General features: G+C 36.8%; 1 protein-coding gene across 1 annotated transcript in view; it reads left to right on the forward strand.

Moving 5' to 3' along the window:
- Positions 1–27,857, forward strand: part of TMEM232 (transmembrane protein 232) — a 337,836-nt gene that overhangs the window by 185,704 nt on the left and 124,275 nt on the right. Inside the window, exon 11 of the mRNA XM_037737996.1 lies at positions 14,886–15,133. Coding sequence (XP_037593924.1) covers positions 14,886–15,133 — 248 coding nt within the window. The remainder of the gene's footprint in view (positions 1–14,885; positions 15,134–27,857) is intronic.

A 27,857-nucleotide genomic window follows, 5' to 3' on the forward strand; every position in this document is an offset into this window, starting at 1 on the left:
ACCCAGGCTGGAGTGCAGCTGCACGATCTTGGCTCACTGCAACCTTCACCTCCTGGGTTCAAGCAATTCTCCTGACTCAGCCTCCTGAGTACCTGGGACTATGGGCATGCGCCACAATGCCCAGACAATTTTTGTATTTTTAATAGAGACAGGATTTCACTATGCCGGCCAGACTGGTCTCAAACTCCTGACTCCAAGTGATCTGCCCACCTTGGCCTCCCAAAGTGCTGGGCTTACAGGTGTGAGCCACTACACCCAGCTGAGAAACTTTTTATTCAATTTGATTTTGAAGCATGATTTCATTGACTAAGAATGGTATATTGTCATAGATGAAACATAAAATTAGGTGTCTGTTTGCTGTGTTTATTTTTCTCCTACCCAGTGTTTTTGTTTGCATCATTTTTATGGCTTTGGTTATAAAAGATTTTTTTTCATTTTATTATTAGATGGTATATTCCTAATGTCAAATGCAGTATTTACATGTCTGCACTAGGAATTAGGAGTACGTACTAATGTCAAAACTAACTTCCTCAAATTTTCCATACCTAATTATTCAAAAGACTAAAGTGATTAGCATCTGTGCAGGCCTCAGTTTTTCTTTCTGTCTTCCTTGTGCTTGTTTGTTACACCTATGTGATTTTCTACTTTCCTGAGTTTCACAGTGAAAATTTCTTCCTTCTCATGCCTAATTTTATTGAGTAAAAGAAAAAATACTGGTTTACATTTTTTTAAAGCTACTTTCTTAGGGAAATTAATAATGCCAACTTAGACAAAGTTAAACAGCCAAATGCCACATACACAAATAATACAAAACAAGACAAAATGATCAGATTTGCTGTATAGGTGAGATGTTTTAGAAAAATTAAAATTTGAATTTATTAAAGTTATATTTTATTACCTGAAATGGTCAGAATATGTTCTTTTTATTTTTAAAATTTTATTTATTTTTATTATTATACTTTAAGTTCTGGGGTACTTGTGCAGAATGTGCACGCATTTTACATAGGTATACATATGTAGTGGTGGTTTGCTGCATCCATCACCCATCATCTACCTTAGGTATTTTTCCTAATGCTATCCCTCCCCTAGACCCTCACCCCTTACAGGCCCTGGTGAGTGATGTTCCCCTTCCTGTGTCCATGTGTTCTCATTGTTTAACACTCACTTATGAGAACACACGGTGTTTGGTTTTCTGTCATTGTGTCAGTTTGCTGAGAATGATTGTTTCCAGCTTTGTCCATGTCCCTGCAAAGGACATGAACTTGTCCATTTTTATAACTGCCTAGTATTCCATGGTGTATATGTGTCACATTTTCTTTATCTATAAGTTAAATTAAGCACATCTTACAGGTGTGCTTAATTTTACAAGTAAAACTTTAGTATAATATATTTGAGGTCTTTCTCTCTCTCACACTCTTTTTTTTTTTTTTTTTTTTTTTGGCACTACTGTGGCAACACTTATTTTCCATAATAAAACTCCAAAGCTTGGTTATTTCTAAATATTCTTATATTTCCTTAATAACTTGCTAATTCCCTAAATCCCTTAAACTAACTTATATTATTTTCCTGTGGTACCTCTTTGGATGAGTTCTATGGTATAAACTACATAGAAGCTTTCATTTCACAAGGATTTAAAAACTTAGTCTTCAGATGCTCTCTTATTACTCCATGTGAATTAGGGAACATCTATAAAACACCTATACAGTGAAGTCTTGTGCCTCAGATACTTTGATCTAAAAAAAATATGTATTCCATTCTTATTTATTTCAAATAACTATGTTTATAGCACAACTTTTGTTCTTTCTCTCCTTTACTAATTCTTTGCTTCAAAACCTTTTGTTATACAATAGTATTATCATCTACATAGAGTAACATATAACTTTATTTATAAACTATCATACATTATAATGTGAAGGAATTATTTCATAAGAATTTACTATAATGGAATCTTTATGGAATTAAGTAGAATTTTTCTCTTTTTATGCTTTAAAATAAATATGAAATTTATATGATAAACTGTTGAATTTCATAAATACAAGATTTAATTTAATACTTCAATGTATCTACACACTGGTAAATCCATTCCTAACTAAATTATCTACTCTTTACATTATCTACTTTCCCTACATTTTCTACTCTCATTTTGTATGTCTTTTATCCATGATAACATTTTATCATCTACAACTCTTGTTATATTTGTTCATAAAATTTGATGTTTCTTGGAGGTTGGAGGAGAGGTGAAATATTTAATAAGCATATTTGAAATAAAAAACATTTCTGAATAGATCCTGAAACATGAGCCCTTCATGTGACAAATTCAATATAAACCCAACTGTTGCCTGAGTATTTGGGAAAGAAATTAAAAACTGTCATATACTCACAGTGGCATAATAAACAAATGTTAACTGAGTGCTTTGTTTGAAATACTTCCAGGGAGACTTGCAATGAGCAGGGTTTCTCTGTATAGGCAATTCAGCAGCATATGCTGGCACATCTAGGAAAAGTCATCATGTATAAGTATTTTCTGCCATCTGCTATATGACCTAAAATATCAAAAAGAAATATGTACAACTAAAATGAATATGTGACTTTATTCAGAGTACCTTTGATTCATCAGGTAAAGCACTTTGTTGTTAACATTTTATGGTGTGATATTTAAAGCAAAATTTGTTTTTATTCTTAATGATATTTCCATATCCCTAATGTACTCTGTAGTGCAGCAAAACAGAACAAACAACAGGATTAGTGTCTATTTTCTCAGTGCTTATTTCTCTCCTCCACATGTGGCTTTACTTTTGTCATAAATGGAAACAGTGTGAAAAGTGGGCTGTATTTTTGGACAAGTGTGATCCTTAAATACTTATCAATAGAACACCGATGTAACAAATACATTATTTTAAGAAAACAAAATTTAATGTTGTAATATAACAAAATAATAAACAGTTTTTGTAGTGCCTTTATCATGCACCAGGCACTGTACAAAGTATCTTTTATATACATGTATCATGTATATTAACTCATTTGAGTCCACGGCTCCCCTACCACCATCATCTTCCATGCAGATCAAGGATCTCAGTTTTAAACAGCATAAAATGAGGTGCTCATGGAAGGTGCACTGTGAGTGAGCTTGACTCAAAGGCTCTGCCATTTCTACTGTTTCATGCTTTCTCTAAAATTAAATATAAACTAGGAACTAACATTTATTGAAACACTTCTGTGTGCTAGAGATGGTATTAGAAAATATATGCTTTTTGTTTCATCTTTACTATAAATCTGTGAAGTAAAATATTTTCATAATTCCACTTCAGGGATAAGGAATCATACTCAGAGAAGTTAAGGAACTTGTGCAAGATCGCATGACTAGCAAGAGGGAAAATGGATAGTCCCATTTAGTCCCTTCTTTTCCTTCTTTCCATTTGAAGGATATTAGTCCTTCTTAAAACCATAATGTACATACAAAGATAGGGCCTGAGATAACTACACTGATAACATGCTCCCAGGTACTGGCAATAAAAATAGTCCAATGACTATAATTTTAGTAGGAAGAAATTACTCATGCTGTTCTCCTTTGTGAGCTTTTGTAACTCCAATAGAAAATAATATTTTGATATTATTAATGAGTCATTTAAACTTTGAAGTTTAAGAAAAAAATTATTTTCAAAAACAAGTTAAATATTTTAGCAAGATTACTTAAGGAAGGGTAAAGACATCATAAAAAGAGAGAGACTGAGAGAAGGAAAGAGAATTTGTAGCAAATTGCTGCAACGGTTTGAAGTTCTTTTTTCTCTTATGTCAAAAATAATGTGAGTTAGCTCAAATTTTGTTGTGTTTGCTACATTTTCTCTAATTATTGGTGGAAAATTCAGAACTTTAGAAAGGCCTTTCTTTTTTTTTTTGGTATGTGCGTATTGCTACTACATCCTAATTCCTTTGGGCTGATTTATCCATTTTCTTCCTTCATTCATGCTGGGTTTTGCCATCTTTATGCTCAACACAAAGGCAAAGTGTAAGCTTCTGTTCCTGGCTCTGTTAAAATATGCATTTGAAAGAAATAGTCTCAAGAATACCACTTTTCCAATTTTAATGGTAAATCAAATCAATAAAGTTAACATAGATATTTTTAAAATTCCTGTTTGTTTCTTAAGAAAAATAAATGTCATGTTCTAGTAATGTGATAATAAAGGAAACCCTAAATTTTTATAATCTTCATAGGGATCACTGAAAAATAAGAACACATAATTACAATGTAAATAAACAGTTAAAGATGGCGTTTGAAGCAATGTTCATTGCCAGGCTAAATAGTAGTAAATTTATAAATTTGGAATCTGTTGTAAAAAATGGCCATTAATATTTTGTTTATGTCTAGTCTCAAGAAGTATAGACAAATTTATGCATAGATGGCATTCAAGACCCTTAATATCATAACATATTAGAATAATGGCTTTAGGAGAAGAAGGAAGATAACTATAGAAGATGACTCTAGAAGTAGAATCATGATCCTATTTTATACATTTGCTAATATAAAAGTTATGTTGTAACCAAATTGTTTTGGTATGGTGGAAGTTGGGTAGAGTCTTCCTGGGTTGGTGGGAGTTGCTGCAAAGGCCAGAGCTCTAGTGCTCTGTCCTAGGGAAGACCTGAAAGGCACTAATATCTGTTGATCTTCTCACTATCTACAAGACAGGTCATCCTAAATGATCTATGTTAACCTCCACAAAACTAAAAGGTATTTATTATCCCCATATCACAGATGAAAAACAAGCCAGAACTAAACTAAACACAAAACAGTCCTGGAGAAGTTAACTAAAATTTTTCAAGTTTACATTCTTAAGTAGTAAGTGGTGGAGACACACATTATTTCAGATCTTTCATAGTGCATATCCCATAACCTTCCTGGCAACTTCTTGCAAGAAAACAAACACAGAAAGCCTTTCGTAAATAAGGAAAGTATACATTTGACTGAAATTTGAGACTACATTTCTATTAGACAGAGGACTTAGATATCAATGAAGGATAGAAATTTACCTGGGCTTCTAACAAGAGAACCATAGAGAAAGATGCGGGAATATCTTCATTTTGCTGAGCAGCTGGCATCTGAAACTATAGCGTCTCCTGTCTTAGAGGGAAGAAGGTGAGTAGTCAAATGAGACATGGTAAAATGAACATCAAGATTCTATAATACAGATTTTACCGGTGGAGGGTCTTCACCACAACTTGTGCCGTGCCAAAACAATTTGGAGGTCTTGGTGTTTTGAACAAAGAATTGGACAAAATGCACGAAGCAAGGAAAGAATGAAGCAACAAAGCAGGAATTTATTGAAAATGAAAGTACGCTTCCCAGGGTGCACGCTGGCTCAAGAAAGTGGCTCAAGATCCCTGGTTACAGAATTTTCTGGGCTTTAAAATACCCTCTAAAGGTTTCCCATTGGTTACTTGGTGTATGCTCTATGTAAATGAAGTAGTGCCAATGATCAGTCTGATTGGTTGTGGGAGGGGACTAATCAGAGATACTTTAAATTTTTCATCTGCAATGCTGAAGGGGAGAGGGGTTGCAAAGGGAGTAGCCTCCAGTCCTTTTGTTAGTTGGGCATGAAAATTTGGAGTTTTCCTTTTGATTTAGTTCCAGAAAGTCAGCATGAATTGGCCTTAAGTTCCCTGCCTTCAGACCCTATTCTCTTGCCTCCTTTTCCCCCCTCAGAGACATGATCCCCATAGACCTTTGCGGGAAACAGAGGGATTGATGTGATGGTCTTTCTTCTGTAATGCTGACTTGGGCTTAGTCCCTACCTATTGGGGATCATGAAACTTTCACTCTGCTCTGTCTAATGGAGACAGGGTAGCTTCTTGATAACTGGAGATGGTGTCTTCACCTGAAACTGCTGGAAGCCTTGTCACATGATCATTTGAAGGTTGATGATTTCCAGATGAGAGGAAATGAATTTGGTTAAAAGATTTAATGGGCACTTCATGGGCTGGATACATACGCTGTAAGAAATGTTTGTTATAGAAATGAATTAAAACATTCAGCTTTTAATACAAAGGAAGTGATACCATCCATTTGGAAGAAGGCAATTAAAGTGCAAAAATGTAAAAAAAAAGCCTACTATTATTCAGCCTACAGTAACTATGCAACAAAGACACCAAGGAAAGTTGGTAGGTATATACTTATCTTTTGGCTGTCTTCTAAACAGGTACTTCAGGTCTGCCACACATTCACAGGTATAGTGGCTGATGGCAGCTTGAGGTTTCAGGTTTGGGGCTTCAGGTATCGCAAACTTGATCCTTGAAAGGTGTATTCAACTATCTAATCTTAGTACTTTAAGTACAGAAAGCATGGCCAGTATTACTTCCATTTGGGTTGTAATTGTTGAATAGGTGATCTCCTTTTCCATGTTTCAACAAATACTTCATTTCTCGGCCTGGTTTGGGGTTGCTGGTTACTTCCTGGTGTGGGAAACCTTTGAATTTCAAACTTTTATAAAGCCTGCTGAAATTGTCCTAGGTTAACTAGGTATTTTACTGAATTGGCTGTTTCTGGGTCAGTAATTGAATCATTAGTTTAGAATGGCCTTCCAGGTAACATTTCTTGTGGACTTATATTAATTTTTGCTCTAGAAGTATTATGGTTCCTTAAAAGGGCTATGGGAAGTAAGCCGACCCAAGCTTCTAATGTTTCCTGACATTGCTTAGCTAACACTCATTTTAGAGTTCAGATAGCCCTTTCTATTTTCCCGGAGGATTGAGGCCTCCATGCTGAATATAAATAGTATTTGATTATGAGAGCCTTAGCAACCCCTTGAGTTATTTGGGAGATAAAGGACAGGCCTTTATCACTCTGGAGTCTCTCAAGCAACCCAAACTGGGAGATTATTTCTTTTAAGAGAAACTTTATAACCTCATTAACCTTCTCTGTTCTGTTAGAGTAAACTTCAACCCAACCAGTAAAGGTATCTATTAGCACTAACAAAAACTTATACCCTCTGAAAGCAGGCATATGGGTCAAATCTAACGGCCAGTCTTCCCCTGGATAAGTTCCTCCTCTCTGGATTGGTTTTATTAGAGGAGGCATTTTGTTTCCTGAGTTGTTAAGTGCACACAATGAGCAGGCTTGACAGACTTGCTTAACCACTGAAGCTAAGTTAGGCCCAATGAAGAGTCTGTTAACCATGGCCAGGCTGGCATCTCTCCCCTTATGGAAAGAGTCATGCAGGGTTTTTTAATTCTCCATTGGGCTGTTTGAGGGAGATATATTTTTGATCCCATATACCACCAGGATCCCTGTTTTTGTCTCTCTTGCTCCTTCATTAGCTGTTTCTGTTGGGATTTCAGCCTGAAGGCTATGGCTGTGTCTTTTCTGTCAGCCTTGCTGTTCTCTTGTGCTATAGGGGTTAAGTCCCTTTGGTGCCCCCTACAATGAATTATACTTGTGGCCTTTGGCAGATGTATGCTTTTAATAGCTGAAGAATTTCAGGCCCGTGCTTTATAGGGGAGTGTTTGCTAGTTAGTAGTCCCCTTTCTTTCCAGACTGTAGCATGAGAATAAACCACAAGGAATGCATACATAGATTCTGTATAGATGTTAAGCTTTTTACCTTGTCCCAGTGTTGCTCAGGTAAGAGTAATGCTTTCAGCCTTTTGTGCTAATATGCTAGCGGACAGTGTCTGGGCTTCAGTGGTATTACGATTTACTGTTGTGTATCCAGCTCAGGTGCTCCCCATTTGCCATGAAACTACTGCTGTCTGTAAACCAGTAATCCTCAGAATCTGGGAGATGCTGGTCTTTTAAATTAGGCTGGCTAACATATGTATGTGCAATGACCTGCTTGTCTCATTTCCAGGGTCCATTCCATTAGCTAGTTTTCAGGCCCCTTTATTGCTTCATGCTAGGATTTTGCTATGATCCCCAAGTTTGGTACTCATATTCTGCAAAACGCAGCCATCACCCCAAAAGAATGAAGCTGTTGCTTGATGTGGGGAGGCCCCACATCAAATGAGTGCAAACCACATATGGCTTGCACTCATTCTGGGGACATTTTCCAGGCTCCAGGTGTTAAGACATACCCTAAATATTGAACATGTTGAAGGGTGTTCTGAGCCTTCTTTTTGGACTCTTTGGGTTCTCTGTCTGCCAGGAAATTCAAAATTTTTTGTAGTATTTTGTTCAGAAGCTTCCTGGGTTGGGCTACAGAAGGTCAGCCACACGCTGGAGTGTACTCCCATTCTGCCACTGCACATCCCTCGGAGCCCTCTCTAAGGCCTGGCCATAGAAATGGGGCATGTCCCAAAAATCTGGAGGGGGAGCACTGTCCAAGTGTATTGTTGTTTTCCTCTGGTATTAAGGTTTTTCCATTCAAAGGCAAAAAGATATTAGGACTCTGGTGCCAGAGGAATGGAGAAGAAAAACATCTTTTAGGTCTAGCACTGAGAACCATTTAGTATCTTCTGGCACCTGAGCCAGAAGGGTATATGGATTTGCCACCAATGGGTGTAGAGATAACAGTCCCATTAATTATTCTGAGGTTCTGTACTAACATGTAATAAACTTTCAATATTCCCCCGAAGCTTGAGAATGGGTCAGATGGGGGTATTGCAGGGAGAATTGCAGGATTTTAATAGCCCATGGGTAAGTAATACCTCAACTATGTGTGCTATGCCTTTTCTTGCTTCCAGCTTAATTATGTATTGTTTTTGACTGGGAAAATCGCTTGGGTCTTTAAGATGTATTTTGACTGGCACTGCTGTTTTAGCCTTCCCTATGTTTCTAGTGTACTATGCCAGTGGGTTATCCTGTTTACTAATGTAATCTAGAACATTGGCTGTATTTTTGGCTGTTAGCAATTCTGCCAGGTGATGCTTACATTGTAGTAGTGCCCCTATTTTAACCATAATATCTCTTCCCAACAGGGGAATTGGGCAGCTTGGTACTACTAGAAATTCCTACTGGAAGATTTGTTTCTCAAATTGACAAATCAAAGAAAGAGTAAAGAATGTTTGTGGCTTTCCTTCCATTCCCATAACGCTCATGGACTGTGAGAAAAGCTTTACACAAAAACAGTGAGAACAGAGAAATTTGCCCCTGTATCAAAAAAAAACAAACTAAATTTGGCTGCCCATGATGTCCAGAATTACCTGGGGCTCCTCAGTAGTAATTACAGTGTTCCTGGACAGGGGCAGTGAGGAAGACCCTGGGCCCCTTCAGTCTTCATCTAATTCCTGCTTTTGTGCTGCTAGAGTTTTGCCTGACTGAACCCCTTAGTGGGAGCAGGGGCAGTCAATCCTTCAGTGACAGGGTTCATAACTGGTGCCCTGACATTTTCAACAGGGGCCTGGTGGTGACTTAGTACAGTCCTTTGACCAATGCTCTTTTTTTTTTTTTTTTTTTTTTTTTTTTTTGCATATCAAGCAAAAGCCTTTGCTGGCATTAGCATTATACTTATGGCCCTTCAGGTTTCCTGTAGCTGCTCTTTAGTCATTCAGGGAATTGCCAAAGATGGCTGCCGTAATTTTGGTCTACCATTTTTCTTTAATCTGTTCCTAGTTTTCTTCTTCCAGGTCATGATTTTTATACACCATAAAAGCAGTATCAAAATCCTGATTTTGATTAGTTTGTGGCTCCATCAGTAGCTTTTAAACTTAAATCTAATATCTGTGGTGGATTGGCTAATGAAATGTTGTGCCATTAATATTTTGTCTTTGGAAAAGGAAGAGTCCAGAGCAGTATATTTTGTAAAGGCTTCCTCCAGTCTGCCATAAAACATGGCTGGATTTTCCTCCTTGGCTTGTGTTACTTTTTTAAATTTATCATTATTTACTACCTTGGTTATTCCCATTCTCATTTCTCTAAGAAAAGCCTCAAGAAATTCAGCCCAGTTGTTCATTCCCATGGGGGTGTTATAGTCCCAAATAGGATCAATAGTGGAGCCTGTGTTTGGGCCCAAGTGATAGCCCTGAGGGCTTTAGGTGAATAAATCATCTGCTTCCCCATGGGTGGCCTCAAAGATTTGATCTTTTTTCCAAGGGGGTGCAACAGATTGCTAGAATGAATTGAATATCTCTCCATGAGAGAGCAAAGGCTAAGACCAAAGTTTGAAAAGCTGAAAATTTCCTGGGATTCTTGAAATAGCTTTCTAGCTTTTCCTTACATTGTTGTATATCAGTTATAGAGAAGGGGACCTGCACTAGTACTGGTCCCTCAACTACTGCTACTTCCCTAAGGAGTAGCAGGGCTGGAGGGAGAGTTAAATACAGTTTTCCCCTTTGAGTGTGAGAGGGACTTAGTAGGGTTCCCAGTGTTTGGAGTTTAGTCTCAAGAGCACTTGGCAAAGGGCTATATGGAGGCAGTTGCTGTTCACACTGAGAGACAGACTTTCTTTTAAGGGGCTGGATCTGGGAGTTTTGCAGATTGTTAGGTTTTGGTATAGGGTTGTGAAGATCTGTACATAAGGGATTTCTGACCATTTGACCTGCATCTTGCAAAATACGTCTGATTGCAGGATGGTGTCACGATTAAGACTACCATTGACTGCACATTGTTCCAGTCTGGGCAGCTCATATTGGGGCCAAATAGCGTTGCAGAAAAAAAAAATGTTTTCTCTTTAGACTATCAGGGTCAAATTGATTCCTACGGTGGAGGATGCAGCCAAGTAGGGAATCAGGTGGAATAGATGAAGAATTGCCCATAGTGGTCTGGAAAAGAGAGTAGGACTTTAAATAGTGGAGGGTTTATCAACTGACCCAAGTGATGCCTGAGACATCGTCCTGGAAAAATTCTGGCCCAACTGGAGTCCCCAGGGGCATCCACCATTTGGGCCCTGTCTTGGTTTTTCAGACATCTCTGACCTTAGATGAGGGCTGGTGCTTCTTTGGAATGGTTCCCTCCACCACTGATGACCCATTATGAGATTTCCTTAAGGTTTTTCCAACCCACTTAAAGCAACCCCTTTACTATCTAAATTTAGGCAAGAAATTCACATTAGATTGTACATCAGTTCCTGCATAAATTCCGTTTTATGAATACCTGCCATGCCCCACACAGATCATCTACAACATGCCCAGACCATCTGACTTGTCCTAATCATCCCTCTTTTTAAACAACCAGTCATCTCTCTTCTTTATAACCTTCTTCACATAGCTAGGTGGTTTCTTTTGTCCTTGGCCAGTCAAGTACAGAAAGAGAAGAATTAAGCATGAAAAAAGAAGGCTCAAGTCACCTGAAATGTATATGAGTTCACTCTGGAGTAACTGTTGCTGCCATTTGTGCCATATGTAGGAAAAGATGGTTTAAGTGGCCTGAAATGTGAGATTGCCCAGTGCCACTGCCAATTGTGTCACACGTAGAGATCAGGGACTGTAACCAGAAAAGGTAGAAAACAGTCCATCCCTCTTCCAGGCGGGGCAGCTATCTCAGTTCACTCCTTGGCCTACAGGCAACACCAGAGGGTGGCCCTGGCCAGTTTCCCCCAAATACCAAGGAGCTACTAGGAAACAGCTGCTGAAATACTAAAAAAGAAAAAAAAAAGTAAAAGGACTCAGGTCCCTTACTCGAACCCACTGGTGGCAGTCAAGTGCTTCCACATGGAAACCTTTTAGTTTCTCCAGAGATTCACCCCATCCAGAAACATGCAGTAGGCTCTGTGTTTAGGCACTGCACACCAAGGATCCCAAATTGGAAAGGAAAAGAGAGAGAAAACAAAGACTCCCCTATATGGATTAGAGAGGAAAAGGGGAAAGGAGAAAAAGAAATCCAAAATCCTATGCAAATAATTACTTAATCTGCCATCAGTCTGATTGGTTATGGAAAAGGACCAACCAGAGGTACTTTCAGTTTTTATTTGCCACACAGAAAAGCAGAGGTTGCAAGGAGAGTAGCCTCTGGTCCTTTTGTAACTTGGGCAAGGAAAGTTGGGATTTTTATTTTGATTTAGTTCTAGGAAGTCAGTGTGAATTGGCTTTAGGTTCCCTTTTTCCAGATCCTATTCTCCTCCCTCACAGGGTAATGTTGTCTTTGATTATGATGTATTTTACCAGAAATTATATCATGAGAAAACATCATTTTGTTTTGGGCCATCTGTTTACTCATTCATTTATTCATTCATAACTTTCTTAGTAATTCTAGAGCTCACCATAATATCTTAATTTGTGCAATACTGTTGAGTAAAAAAAAGGAGCTCTTTTTTGGTGGTGTCACTATTTTTTAACCTTTAAAAATTTTTCTACACTAAAGAATAAAATTGTATACATTTATTGTGTAAAACATTGTAAGCAAGTTTTGGGGTGCAGGGGAGTGCTTAGCTCACTCCCCGATGGGCTCCAGGCTTTTGGTTTCCTGCTCTCAAGAATGGGAGAGGGGCACCACAGTGAGTGCACTTGTAAAGTAAATAGAAGACCCCAAAAGCATTTGCAGAAAAATGATTTATTTAGGTAGGGAAAGAGAAAAAGGAGTGGAAGAGAGAAAGCTTTCATGAGAGACTGTGTGGAAGGGGACCCCAGAGGGGAAATCTGCCTGGATGAGGGAGACAGGGACTTTTAACCTGGAAGGAATTCCCACCTTCTCCAATCCCCCCCCACCCACTAGTGAAAAGAGTTCCTTTAAACTTCCGCTGGAGTGATTGACTTGTGACCTTTTCCCATGCCCACAAAAATTAAACAAAAATTGTTAAATCTCCCGGATGGAGAGAGATGGGAGGGGGCATGGCACTGGGAAGTTTTTGCCCTTAAAACTACGCCCCCTTGTGGACCCAGAAAGAGAACACAGTCCCTTCTTATGATGTTTTATATATACAGTGTGAAATGATCAAATTGAGCTAATTAACAAATGCATAACCGCACATTTTTATTATTTCTGTTGAGAACACTTAATGTCTACTCTCAGCATTTTTCAAGATATGATGTATTTGCATTGACTGTAGTCAGCATGTTGTACATTAGATCTCTTGAATTTATTTCTCCCATCTAACTGAAGTCTTTTGACAAACATCTCCCCAGCCCTTCACCCCTCAGCCCCTGCTAAACAGCAGCCTACTGTACTTCTATGAGATAAACGTTTTAGATTCTACATGTAAGTGAGCTCATGTGATATTTGTCTTTGTGTGCCTGGTTTATTTCACTTAGCATGATGTCCCCCAGGTTCATCCATGTTGTTAAAAATGACAGAATTTTCTTCTATTTTTATGGCTGAATACTATCCCATTGTGTATATATACCACATTTTGTTTATCCATTCATTGGTTGATGGACACTTAGCTTGATTTTACAACTTGGCTGTTGAGAGTAATGTTGCAATAAACGTGGCTGTGCAGCTCTCTCTTTGACATACTGATTTTCTTTTGTGTATACCCAGTAGTGGGATTACTGAATCATATGCTTGCTTACTTGTGTGATTTTTCACCTTATCCTTTGTCAGTGTTTTTATTTTCATGTTATTGTTTCTCATCGTCTATGACTTTCAAGATAACACATATTTGCATACCTGCCTTTTGCTATTTTTCTCATTGCTTTAACTGTTTTTCTTTCAGTCTATATCCTGAGACTATACTCATTTTTTCCACTATAATTCTGTCTAAATAATTCAATAATCTTTCAACAGTAATTTAATTGAGCCAGGCCTAATTTTAGAATCTGAAAGAGGTTAAGTTAGATGTTCATATACAGAAAACATTTTCTATTCTTATCTTTCCTCTCACAAGATAGATATGCCTCTGAAATAAATCCTGAGTGACTAGTAATGAGCTCCCTGAAGACATAATACTCAATGAAATTGTAAAAACAAATGAAAAAAGGAAGCATCCAACTTATTTACAAGAAAAAGAGTTAGCAGTATGAACATACTGTGAAAATAAAAAAATTATATGCCATTTTACTTACATTTTCATTTATTACTGATTCCAGCCAAGGAAAACATGCCCCTGGCCATTTTAAAAGAAGTAATTAAAAGTTAGTCCTGAACATTATCAAACATAAATAGGAAATTTCAGAAAATAGCTCTTTCCTGAATAAATATTGCTTAAATGATAGAAAATTGTTATATTCTTTTTAGTTGTTGGTGTTAGAACATATTCAATATAATCAAAATAAAAATCTAAAACATCTTCAATTTAAGCAAAATACAAAACTCGTATTTGCTTTTCACTTACAATTTTTGCTTTATAAAAATGTTCTGTTTGGCCAGGCGTGGTGGCTCATGCCTGTAATTTCAGCACTTTGGGAGGCTGAGGCAGGTGGATCACCTGAGATCAGGAGTTTGAGACCAGCCTGGCCAACATGATGAAACCCCATCTTTACTAAAAATAACAAAAATTAGTCAGGCATGACGGTGCACACCTGTAGTCTCAGCTACTTGGGAGGCTGGGATAGGAGAATCACTCAAACCTGGGAAGTAGAGGTTGCAGTGAGCCAAGTTCACACCATCGCACTCCAGTCTGGGTGACAGAGTGAGACTCTATCTCAAAAAAGAAAGAAAGAAAAAATGTTCTGTTGATATCAAGAACAGTTTAGATTGTGCATAAAAAATAAAAGGCCGATTTAATAAAATGTACATTCCTTCAACTGATTGCTTAATTTCTCATTAAATGAAATTTCAGAATGCTTATGAAATTCTTACATGGCAAGTATACCAAATTTAAAATAAAAATTACCTTATACAATTTTCAAAATTTCAAAACTGGATGCATTAATGTTTACTTATTTCACTGAAAGTTTGTTGTTAGGATTTTTGAAATCTTTTGGAAAACTGCAATTTTTTTCTTATAAAGATTATTTTTATTTAACAGAAAGAATGCAATATTACTCAAAGTAAATAAACATACTTTTAAAAAATTTAATAATACATTATTTTTTTCTCCTATTTAATCCTGTTTCAACTAATTCCTTTCTCTTTTCTTTCAACAGGCTGAGTTAAATGATCCAACAGATCCTTTCACTAGGCACAGTACAAAAATTTCATCAAATGTAAGAGAAGAAGTTTTCTCCAAATATATTGGGTGGAGGATTACCAGCACTCTTTCCAAACTCTTCTTTCCCCCAGTTGATGCCTGTGTTCTTCCTTTGAAGAAATCATCAATAAAACAAGATCAAAAGAAATATCCAGATAAAAAGCCGAAGTCCATGAAAAAGAAATTTCTACATTTTACTGTAAGGTAAAGAGAATTACTTTTAATTTTTCTAATATATTATAATTCAAAAATCACAGAAATTACAGATAATCATGTGGCACATTATTTAACTCAGCTTCTCTTTTTCAACTCAAATTTCAGCTCCATCACCTCCTAGGTAGCCTATCACTGAGGAAGTTCCTCCCTTCTCAGAAACTTTCTTCATGTTTATAATGGGTATTATTACATAATACAAATCAATGTCAATGTAAATCTTGTGTGGGAAATACTGACTTAAGGCAGAAACTAAATCATTCAACATTCAAAATTTTGAGACCCTATTTTATGTGTATATACATACATATATGTATACATATTTGATATGTGTTTAACATATATAAGAGTCTTGAATATAGTCTCTTCAAAGAATGCTAGTTATGAGGCTAACTAAATTTTTTTGTTTCAACTCCTCGTAAATTTATTTCAAAGGACACCAGGGAACATTGGACTTAGGAGCAATTTATTAAAGTGAATAATTTTCAAATTTATTTATCATTTCTTCAACGGTAGATTTGTTTCAGATTCTTAGGGTCCCTGTTACTATTTTAACATACACAGAATGTTAAGATGTTAAAAGTTACTTTTAGACAGATTTTAAAAATAGATGAAAAATTACTCCTGATATATAACACAGGCCTTATTTTACATTGTAGATATCTTAGTAAAGCTTTAATCGAGATGGAAACTTTTTATTTACTCTTTAACTCAAGTCATTTGAAGAGTATATTGTTATATGTTTTCTACTAATTTTAATAGTCACTATAAAGTCAGTTTTCCTTGTATTTTAAATAATTTTTATATGTTTGGTGCTCTATTGAGCAATTCATTTCTGATAGACTGTGATCAATTAATAGATTGCACATTGATTTTGATTTTGCCATTCTGGATTTTTTTGTTAATTTTACCTACTATATATTGTTCTGATTGGCTTTGTCTTTGTATCTTTTTGCAGTCTAATCGAAAAACCTTTGTTCCTAGCTTAGAGGAATATAACTCAGTGAATAAACTTAGCTGGCCTAAATAGTTGCTGAAAATGTATCTGTAAACTTAAACCTAACTCTAAGTTTTATTCAATTCCTGAATATATACTTTATTATGTATTTATTTTTATTTTTCACTTAAGTCTTATCAGATATTTTAAATACCTGCTGAATATTTAAAAATATGTTGTGTTTGCCTCCACAAATGAGAAATAATTTGGATTAATATGTAAAATCGCTTATCCTTTATAACTTGCCACAGTGTTTTCCTGTGTTTAAAAAGTCTAGTAGGATATGTGACTCTATTTCCTTTGTAGGATCTCCCCACTTTGTTAAGAAAACCTGTACATATTCTCTTTCATACTGTTTCATGAAAAATGCTCCAAAATTCTGTACATTAAAGGTAGAAAGTTAAAGCCTCTTTAGGTTATAGGCCCTTCTTTCCCTGGTTTACCCCCATCATAGGTAACAACATCAGTAATTGCTGTGTTTCCTTTCAAGTTCTATAAAATGTAAATATAATACATTATTAGTATTTTTAATTTTTCCCCTTCATTTTAACATGAAAGCATAGTAAACATAATATTTGGAATATTGCATTTGTCATTTAGGCTCAATTCAGATAAATTTTCCATTTCAATACATGAAGAATTTTCTAATTATTATGTTTTAATCAGACAAATTTTCCTTATTGCAGCGCTTATAACTTGCAGTGAATGCCAAGAACAAAGTACTCACAGAGCTCCAGCTGAGCAGGGACAGGGAATAGTCTTCCTAGAGAGTCTGCCCCAGCATCTGTCCACCAAGTATTTATTGAAAGGGCTTGTATTAACTACAGACATCCACTAGATGGTCATTTGAGGTGGGTTACTGAGGCACCTGTGACCTTGTACACACTCAAACTGCTTTCTCAGAAGGCTGTTTTTAGCATTCCTTATCACACCACACATTCCACTCCCTGTCCTGTTTTCAGGGTCAAGGAGTTTTATTCCCATGCACAAATAACATACACAGTGCCTCAGTATTTTCCTATGCCCCGACCTCAAATGACATGTACATAAGTCTTAATAAGTTGCCATGCACCCTGCATATCTCCTCCTTCTTTAATTCTTAGAGCATGCTGGCCATCCAAAGCAAGGTAAGCATCTAGTGTTCTTCCCTGGTTGTAGGTGCATTGGGTGGCAGCACCGAGTCATGTGCAGATGCCAAGCAAAGAAGAAAGTATAACAGCCATCACCCAAATGTGTATGTTTAACCCAGACAACAAGTGTTTGCGTTTAACCATTGAAAGCCTTTCATAATTGCTGAAAAGTACTTGTTTGTAATTGCTGTGACCATTCTTCAAGTTGATTCTTTAATTCACACGGAAAAGTGGAAATTTGAGAAGACAAATGGTCACGGTAAGCCCCTTGTAGATGTGCTTTTCTGAATAACTGCAAGGTAGAATCTCCCTCCCAGTTCCGGGTTAAATTTACAGGCAGCCACAATTCTGCATGCCATTTTAAAATTATGACATAGGTTATATTTAACTGGGTAACATTTCGATGAAACAAGCACACAGCATACCACCTACTGGAAGAGACTTTAATACTATAAAAGGATAGATTCTGCTCTATATTAGGAACACCTTACAGAAGTATATAGGGGTGGATAATACAAATCAGGACTATATCAGTAACATTATTCTGCAAAAAGAAGATATAGTTGCCGCCACTAATAATGTACTCACCATGTGAAAGAATTTGTTCAAAAAAGAGGTGTACTTATCTCCAAATTTGAGTATGAGCAGAGCTTAAAGCTAGTTTCCATTTTAGTTGTAATATTGGCCCTCAAAGCCCATACTCTGACCAAGTGATAGAACTATTGGAGGGACTCCCAAATCCAATAGTCTGATTTGCAGACATAAGATAACCATGGGGACCCCAATCAAGTAAGGTGCCATTATCATACAGAGGCCCTCTGCATGGCATTGAACTTACATCGTCAGTCCCTACTCAGGTGGCATATGGGAAGATCAGGCGCTTATGTAGCTTCATTAAAGACCTTAGTAAGATTAGTAGTAACAGCAGAAATAAAGGTCAAATCTACAAGTTTAGCATCCCTTTGGGCTGATAGTAAAGACACTCCTGAGGAATGAGAGTAACATGCTTAGGTGCTATTCCAGAAAACAAAGAGAGGGATAACTAGACAAGTCAAGGAATCATTAAGTTTAATTCATTTCAAATTTTCAGTTAAGGGATAAGACAGGGGCATCTATTGACCTCCTGTCCAAGAAGTATCATTAGAAGACAAAGGCAGGTCAGCATCCCACCATGTAATAACATTGCAAATGGGGATTTAGAACATGACTCTAATAAACATGTTCTTGAGCCAATCCCACTTGGCAAAGGACAAGAATTACCAGCCACCCTAACATCCACGTCTATCTTACTTTCTCAGAAGTTTCCCCAATTACTGCCGGATACATAAGAAAGCAGTTCTCTGCAGCTGCATGGCTTCCACGGCAGCAAGCTGGATAGTTTCTTGTTGATCCAATTTCTTTAGCTGTCCTCAAGTAATGTCAGATGCCTTCTGAGTCATCACCGTCATTGCTGGTCGATTCTCCAATGACAAGTTATGTTCTCAACAAGAGAGCCCCATATTCCCCATTTTTTGTTTGTTAAGATATATTTTAAGAGTTTGATGAGCTCATTTAACAATGGCCTAACCGGTTGAGCTATAGGAAATACCAGTTTTATGTTCTATGTGTTAAAGTTGCAAAGCATGTGTAAGTTGAGCACTAAGATAGTAAAGTCCATTATCAGTTTTTATAGAAGACCTAAAGTTATAATAGATCCAAACAAATGAGCAATTGCATCTTTAGTTCAGGGGGTAGCATGTATTAAGCTTGTATAAGTGTCCATGGTAACGTGGAGAAATTTGAAATGTTTGAAAGGTGGATACTGAGTAACGTTAGTTTGCCAGACAGCATTAGGCACCAGACCTCGTTGGTTGGCACTAAACTTTAAGGAAAAAGGAGAGTGAGAATGCTGTTGTCAATCAGAACTAGTTTTAATAATTATGTGAACTTGAGCAAGTGGTAAATGAAACTGTTGTTTAAGATGGCAGGCATTCTGATGACAAAAGTCATGATCAGCTTGAGCTTGCAAAAAAGCAGAAAAGTCTGCAAACCACATTTGTGGTCATACCGGAGCATCAGCTTGACCACTCCCTTTCAATAAAGGACCAGGTAACCTAGAATGACAGCGAATATGTCTGATGTAAAGATGGTGACAATGGGCACAGAGGAGCTCTTTCGCTGTAAGAAACAAAGCTAGTAGAGATTCATTAGTAATGCCTTTCACATGTGCAAGGTTTAAATGAGTAATACTATACACCACATAAGCAGAATCACTAACTATATTTATGTCTTGGTGAGGAAAAGTTTGTAAAGCCAACGTTAGGGTAGCTGTCTCCACCTGTTGCATAGTTTTAAAATATTCCTGGATTTTGTGTTGCCAATTTTGCATGGCAACTTGCCACACTATAGCTGTCTTTTCAGTTTTTTCTGAACCATTTGTAAAGACACTAGTGGCATGAAACAAAGGCTTAGAGACAACAATAGATACAAATTTAACAGGCATAGTTTGTAAAAAGTTTAGGAGCTTAGAGGCTGGTAAATGGAAGCTGGTATTACCAATAAAGTCAGCCATTGCTACTTGCCAATCAAGATCACAAGCTAAGAGAGTATGAACTTGTTCCTTGTCTAATGGTAGGAAGCATAGCAGGGTCATATCCTGATAACTGGATGCAATGTTGATGTTCCTTTATGAGAAGAGAAGCTATTAAATCTGTGGTCTTTTGTATATGTTTAGCGGGGTTATGAGACAGGCACGTAATATATAAAATATAGAAATGTCAAAATATAAAGCCTACCTGTTAAACTAAAGCATGGAAGGGATGGATATTTTAAGTGATTTTTACCATATTTTGGCCTTTGAAAGTCATTAGAATGTGACTGCAAGTCGCCAGGATAATAAACCTGCATTGATTTAGCTTAAGTGTGTAAAAAAAAAAATTTTTTTTTTTAATGTCCTTAGGTGCTGGCCATTTTCCTGCATTAGTCTTTAGCTGGAATGTTCTTAGAGGTGAGCTTGGAAAAGTAGGGTGTGACTGGTTTCTTCCCATCTGCTCCAGGCCCTTAGGCAGCCTCTCTTTTTAAAACTCTGCCACCTGTTGCTGCCCTTATACTACAAGTAGCAGCAGGAGGCCAGAAAATGACCAGGTGGTAAAGTGTGTGTGAAGGTGCGGAGGCAGGAAGCAAGAGGGTAACAGGCTGGGAGAAGACCACTCCCCTCATCCTCCAAGCTACCTACGCTTGAAGCCGACCCTGGAAGGTAAGGTACTGAAAATATACTGGGCTTTTTATTATTTTTACTACCCACAAGCGGAGAGGCTCAGGGGAGGAGCAGACATGCAGCACAGGGTCTGCTTTGAAGTTTCCAGCCACAGTGTTTTAAACATTGCATAAAGAAAATGAAACAAACATTCCTTACTGCTGTGTCTATCTTCTGAAGATGACGGCAGCTGTCAGAGCTCCTCCACCTCAGCCTAGTTAGCATTTAACATATGGTTATGGGAGAGCACCCCTTATTAGTGGGCTTCTCCCCCAGAGCTCTGTACTCTAGGCTGCTCCACACCCCTCTGCCCACCTTAGACTAATAAGGTCAGGGACGCACATGGACTGTTTCTTAGCCCTTTCCCTAGGGGGCTGGGAAGACAAGAAATTGTTAACTGGGACATATGAGGGGTGGCAGGGAAGGGCAGAAGTAGGAAAAGCAGCAGGACAGCAAGCAGCAGGCCACTTTCTGGGCACTCTTACTAAGGCACGTGACCATGGTGAGGAGGATTCTCAGGACTGGGCTGGAGCTGCCTGCAGCCACCTGGGGACTTGGTCTGTGCCTCTTGGTCTCCCCTTCATCATCAAAAACCGAAAAAGGGGCAACTTGCCTAGACTACCAGTGACTAAATGGGCACTCCATGGCATTTTAATAACTCTTCTGCCCCAGGCCTCTGTGGGCAGCAAGAAATCCAGAGCTATCTGGGATAAAACTCAGGAGGCAGCATGCAAATTTTTCTTTATACTACTCCAGGGAAACAGAAAAAAGATAAGGCATAAAGGCTGATGCTGGAAGTAGGAAGTGAGAACTTGCATATTAGGAAGACAATTATAATCAGCCCCTTTCCTTCCCTCCTGGAGGCATTTTCCAGCAGGGAAGTTTGTCAAGGAGACACCAATCATACTGATGTTTACTGACCAGGGCTCTTATCTAAGAACTATCTTCTGGGCGGCCCCCAATTTCCTTAAAGGAGTGGGAGGCGCAGTTGGCTGAACAGGGCCAACAGATGCAGGTCCCTTCAAAGGTGGAGGAAAAGAGGGCAATAGCTTTTCTATAGGGTGAGGAAAAGGCTCCAGTCGGTCTTTATCCTCACTAGAAAAAAATCTCTTCCTTATTCCCCATAGAAGAGAATAAAGCGGGTAGAGAAGTCTCCCCCTGTTGTTCTGGTTTCTGTTTTTCCTTCTTTAAATCTCCTGAATTCCCTTCAGGTGGAGAAGATGGGAGGTCTGACTCATTGCATTCTGGCAGATAAAGAAAATACAACACAGAGCACACCAGTGCGCAGGTGGTCAAAATAGTTACATTAGTAAAATGACCTTTCTCATTTCCTCTTTTCAGGCAGCGACCTACCTGCTCCCATAACTCTAAATGTAAGGCTCCTTGATCAGGAAATCAAGGGCATTCCTGCCAAATTAAGAGCATAAACTTCTGTAGAGCTCCAGGCTGTACAGTACACTGGATAGCTTTAAGTAGCTGTTGCACTGTTCTAAAAAAAAAAAAAAAAAATACTTTCTGCTCTTCGGTCATTTCTTGACCCATGATAACCTAGCCCCTGATATTTTATGCGTGTGTCCCATCCTGCTGATGGGAGTCAGGACTGTCCCTTTCCGGGATTCCCCAAAATTTGATGAGCTCATCACCTTCACTTGTAAATTCAAGGCGATTACATTGGGTGCACCAGTTGGAGAGCTTATAGCTTGCAGTGAACGCAAAGAACGAAGTACTCAGACAGTTCCAGCTGAGCAGGGATAGTGGGTAGCTCTTCCAAGAGTCCACCCCAGCATCTGTCCACCAGGTATTTATGGAAAGGGATTGTATTAACTACAAACATGCACTAAATGGTCATTTGAGGTGGGTTACTGAGGCACCTGTGACCTTGCGCACACTCAAACTGCATTCTCAGGAGGCTGTTTTTAGCATTCCTTATCACACCACACACTCCACTCTCCTGTTTTCAGGGTCAAGGAGTTTCATTCCTGTGCACAAATAGCATAAACCTTGCCTCAGTATTTTTCCATGCTCCGACCTCAAATGCCATGTACATAAGCTTGAATACGTTGCCGTGTGTTCCCCACACTTATTATGAATGTATCATCATTTATTTAAGCAGTTTTCTATTGGGTGGCAGTTGGGTTGTTTTAGATTTCCTGTGTACTAGAAACAATGCCACAAAGAGTAACCATGTACATATGTCTTTTAACACACGTGGAAGAATACCTGTAGGATAAATTCTCAGAAGTGTAATTTCTGGGTCAAAGTGTGTATGCCTTTGTAATGTTATTACATATTTCCCAATGCCTTGCAGAGGAGTTGTGCAAATTTATATCCCCACCAGCAATATAAAAGAGTGCCTGTTCTTTTTTAGTCTTCCCAATGAAAGTGTTAAACATTTGGGTTTCTAAATATGGTGTCATCTTTAGCATTTAATTTTCTTAAGTAGTTTGGACACCTTTTATATGTTAATAGAGCCTTTTGTTTTTTCTTTATTTGGAAATTATTTCTTTTGCTCACTTTTTATTGGATTTTTGTCTATACAAAAACTCAGGACTATATTAGTCTATGTGACTGTCTATGGTAAGAGCTACCAATATATATTTTTTCTTATCATTTTTTATCTTTTAATTTTGATTATAGCATTTTTTGGCCATATAGTCATTTTTCTATGTTTTATAGAATGTATTTGTTAATTTTCCTCTGTGGTTTATTTTTTTGTTCTATTTTTGTTCTCTGTAGATTATTTTGTTCTATTTAGGATAACAGTTTTCACCCTAAGTTTAAAAGTGACAAAATTTGACATAATGTGACAAACATTATCTTTTACTATTGTTAAGTATTCATTATGTACATTGTAAGTATTAGTCCATTTGATTTTTTTTTTTTTGGTGTATGGTGTGAGGTGTAGTTCCATCTGCCTATTCACTTGTCCCAAAAATATTGAGTCATCCATCTCCCTTTAACACTTTTCCTGATTTTAATTGCCAACATTTTCAAATACTAAATTTTCATTTATTTTGTATTTACTTCTGATTTTTTGATTCTAGTCCTTTATTCTAAGCTTTTCTAACCATGAGCCTGTATTTGGGCTGTATAATATATTTTAATATGTAGTTTTAATGATTTTCTTGTATATTTAATAGGGCTAGTTATATATTTTTCTTTTTTTTTTTCATTTTTTTCTAGCTATTTTTTCATTCACTTTTATATCAAATTTAGAATTAGTTTGTCTAATTCTAACAACCTAGTTGTATATTTACTCACATCACTTAGAACATTTAACTTTAGAAAAATTAACACTCCAAGATGTTGAGATATAACTTATCTAACAATATGACGTGTATTTCCATTTATTTAATATTTCTTTTGAGTTCTTCAGTAGTGTTAAAATATTTTCATATATGCCTTGCATTTTTCTTATGATTATTTGTAGGTACTTTATCTGTTTTGCAACTAATACAGATAAATTTTTTTCTCCAAATGTAGCTTCTGATAGGTTTCCCTTTTATATTTTCAAAACTATTGCTTTCTGTGGAATAATTTTATATTCTACTAACTTGGTTAATTCACTTATTGAATTTAAGTTTTCTAGATTCACAATTCTGTCAGGTATAAATAATTTATTTTCTCCTTCCTGATTTTTATACTTAAACTTTTTTCTTTTATGTATTTTATTGGCTGAGTATACCTAGTAAAATACTGATTAAAAATAGTGAGGATTGACGCTTTTTTTCTTTTCTTATTGTTATGAAGAAAACTTCTAGTGTTTTCCAGTTAATTATGATGCTCACTTTAGGAATAAGAAAGATGCATTTTCTTATGTTCATTAAGCAATTTTATAAAAAAAAAAAAAACAAAACTGAGCTATCTAGAAGAAACTCATTTTAGATTTAAAGACACATAGGCTATAATTGAAGAATGGAAAATAACATTTCATGCAAATGGTAACCAAAAAAAGCAGGGGTGGCTATATTTACATCAGATAAAATAGATGTTGAGTCAAAAACTGTTGCAAAAAACAGAGGTCATTACATAATGATAAAAGGATTAACCAACCAGAAATATGTAACAATTATAAATATGTACCCAACATAAGAGCATCTAAATATGTAAATCAAATATTGACACAATTGGAGAAATAGAAATACAAAATAGTAGATGACATCAATAACCAACATTCAAATAATGGATAGAACAAGCAGATAGAAGAACAATAAGCAAATACTGAACTTCAGCAACACTGTAGACCAAATGAACTTAATGGACATAAAGGACATTCTATCCAACAGCAGCAGAATACACACTCATCTCACATGCCATAGAACTTTCTCCAGCATAGATCACATGTTAGGTCACAAGCACGTCTTAACAAATTCAAAGAGATGGTAATTATATCAAGTTTCTCTTCCAATCACAATAGATGAAACTAGAAATCAATTAGCAGAACTAAACTAAAAAATTCACAAATATGTAGAAATTCTCTTTTTTTATTTGTTTCTCTCTCTTTTTCCTCTTTCTTGCTTTTTTTTTTTTTTCTCTTTGACAGAGTCTTGCTCTGTTGCTCAGACTAGAGTGCTCTGTTGCTCAGACTAGAGTGCAGGAGCATGATCTGGGTTCATTGCAACCTCTGCCTCTTAAGTTCAAGCAATTCTTCTGCCTCTGCCTCAGCCTCCTGAGTAGCTGGCTGGGACTATAGGCAGGCTCCACCATGTCCAGCTAATTTTTGTATTTTCAGTAGAGATGGGGTTTCACCATATTGGCCAGGCTGGTCTCAAACTCCTGACCTCAGTATCTGCCTATCTCAGCTTCCCAAAGTGCTGGTATTACAGGCGTGAGCCACCACACCTGGCCTCCTGCCCTATTTTATTTTTTTGGACAGGGTCTTTCTCTGTCACCCAGGCTGGAGTGCAATGGTGCAAGCATGGCTCACTGCAGCTTTGATCTTTTGGTCTCAAGCAATATTCCCACCTTAATTTCCTGAGTAGCTGGGACCACAGGTGCATGATACCACACTCATCTAGGTTTTTAAAAAATTTATTTTTGTAGAGGCAGGGCCTAGTTATGTTGCCCAGGCTGGTCTCAAACTCATGGGCTCAAGCAATCCTCTGGCTTTGACCTCCCAAACTGCTTGGGATTATAAGCATGATTCACCATGCCAGGTCTTTATGTAGAAATTAAGCAATACACTTTTGAGCAGCCCTTGTTTCAAAGAATAAATTTTTAAAAATTAGGCAACATCTTGAGTAAAATGGAAATGAAAACACAACATACTAAAACTTATGGATGCAGCAAAAGCAGTGCTAAGAGGGGCATTTATTTTTGATAAATACATTTTAAAAATCTCAAACAGCCTAAATGTACATCCCAAGATCCTAGAAAAAGAAGAAAAAATTAAGCTCAAAGTTAGCAGAAGAAAGAAATAACAAGATTAGAGCAGAAATAAAGGAAATAGACAATTTTTAAAACAAAAAGTCAGCAGAGTTAGTTTTATGGACAGGTAAAATTGTCAAGCCTCTTGGTATACTAAGAAAGAAGAAGATGCAAATCAGAAGTGAAAGAAGAAACATTACAGTTGATCCCACAAAAATATAAGGATCTTAAGAGACAGCTATGAAGAATTACATGCCAATAAACCGGAAAACCCAAAAGAAATGGATACATTTCTAGAAACATAAAACCTACCAAGACTAAATCATATAGTAATACAAAGTCTGAATATACTTATAACTACTATGGAGATTGAAGCAGTAAATAAAAACCCTGCCTGTGATGAAAAGCCCTTGCTCAGTGGCTTCATTGGTGAGTTATACTAAACATCTGAAAAATTAAAGCCAACCTTTCTCAAACTCCTCCAAAAACTGATGAGGAGAGAAAGCTTCCAAACTAGTTTAAGAGACCAGGTTTATCCTGATACCAAAGCCAGACAAAAACACCACCAGAAAAGTATACATCAGTAACCTTGGTGAATATAGATGTAAAAATCCTGAACAAAACACTAACAAACAGAATCCAGAAGCATCCTGAAATAATCATACATCATGACTAAAGGGGTTTTATCCCTGGGATGCAAGGATGGCTCAACATACAATTAATGTTATATGCCACATTTACAGAATGAAAAATAAAAATTACATGATAATCTCAACAGATGCTGAAAAGGCATTTAACAATATTCAACACTATTTTATGATGAAAACTGTCAACAAATTTAGAAATAAAAGGAACATACTTCAGCATAATAATGGCCATATATGTAAAGTCCACAGCTAACATCATACTCAATAGTAAAAAACTGAATGTTTTCCCCCTAAGATCAGAAACAATACAAGGATTCCATTCTTGCTATTTCTATTCAAAATAAGTCCTATCTTGAATAATTAGACAAGAATAAAGGCCTCTACATCAGAAAGTAAGAAGTAAAAGCTCCCTGTTGTCAGGTAATATGACCTTATGTATATGTAACCCTAGAGACTCCACCAAAAAACTGTTAGAAGTAATAAATGAATTCAGTAGAGCTGCAGCATACAGGATTAACAAATAAAATCAGTTACATTTCTGTACACTAACAGTGAACTATATGATAAATTAGGAAAACAGTTACATTTACGATAATATGAAAAAGAATAAAATACTTAGGAATAAACTTAGATAAGGATGTAAAAGACTTCTAGATTGAAAACTACAAAATCTTGGTGAAGTAAGACAGAAATGAATAGCATTTTGTATTCATGTGTTGAAAGAATTAATATTGCTAAAATTTTCACAGAATCAATGCAATGAAAATCACAATGGCATTTTCCAAACAAATAATTCTAAAATTCATATGGGAATACAAAAGGTCTAAGTAGCCAAATCTTGAGAAGGAAGAATAAAACTATAGGCATCACACTTTCTGATTTCAAAATATATTACAAAGCTAGAGTAATTAAAACAGTATTGTATTAACATAAAGACAGACATATAGACTAATGGAACAGAATAGAGAACCCAGAAATAAATTCATGGATGTATGGTAAATTCACCATTGACAAGGTTGCTGAGAACATATAACAGGGACAGAAGAATCTCTTCAATCAATGGTACTAGGAAAGCTGGATATCCACATGTGTCGAACTCTTACATTAACCACAAAAAGCAGATCAAAATGGATTAAAGACTTAAATGTAAAACCTGAAACTACAAAAATCCTAGGATGGAGCATGGGAGGAAACCTTCTTGACATTAGTCTTTACAATGTTTTCTTGAATATGACACCAAAAGTACCTGTGACAAAACAAAAATAAGCAAATTAGGCTACATCAAACTAAAAATCTCATGCAAAGTAAAATAAACAATCAACAAAGTTAAAAGTCATCC

Source organism: Cebus imitator, unplaced genomic scaffold (genome assembly GCF_001604975.1).
Source record: "Cebus imitator isolate Cc_AM_T3 unplaced genomic scaffold, Cebus_imitator-1.0 Scaffold46, whole genome shotgun sequence".
Classification (NCBI taxonomy): Eukaryota; Metazoa; Chordata; class Mammalia; order Primates; family Cebidae; genus Cebus; species Cebus imitator.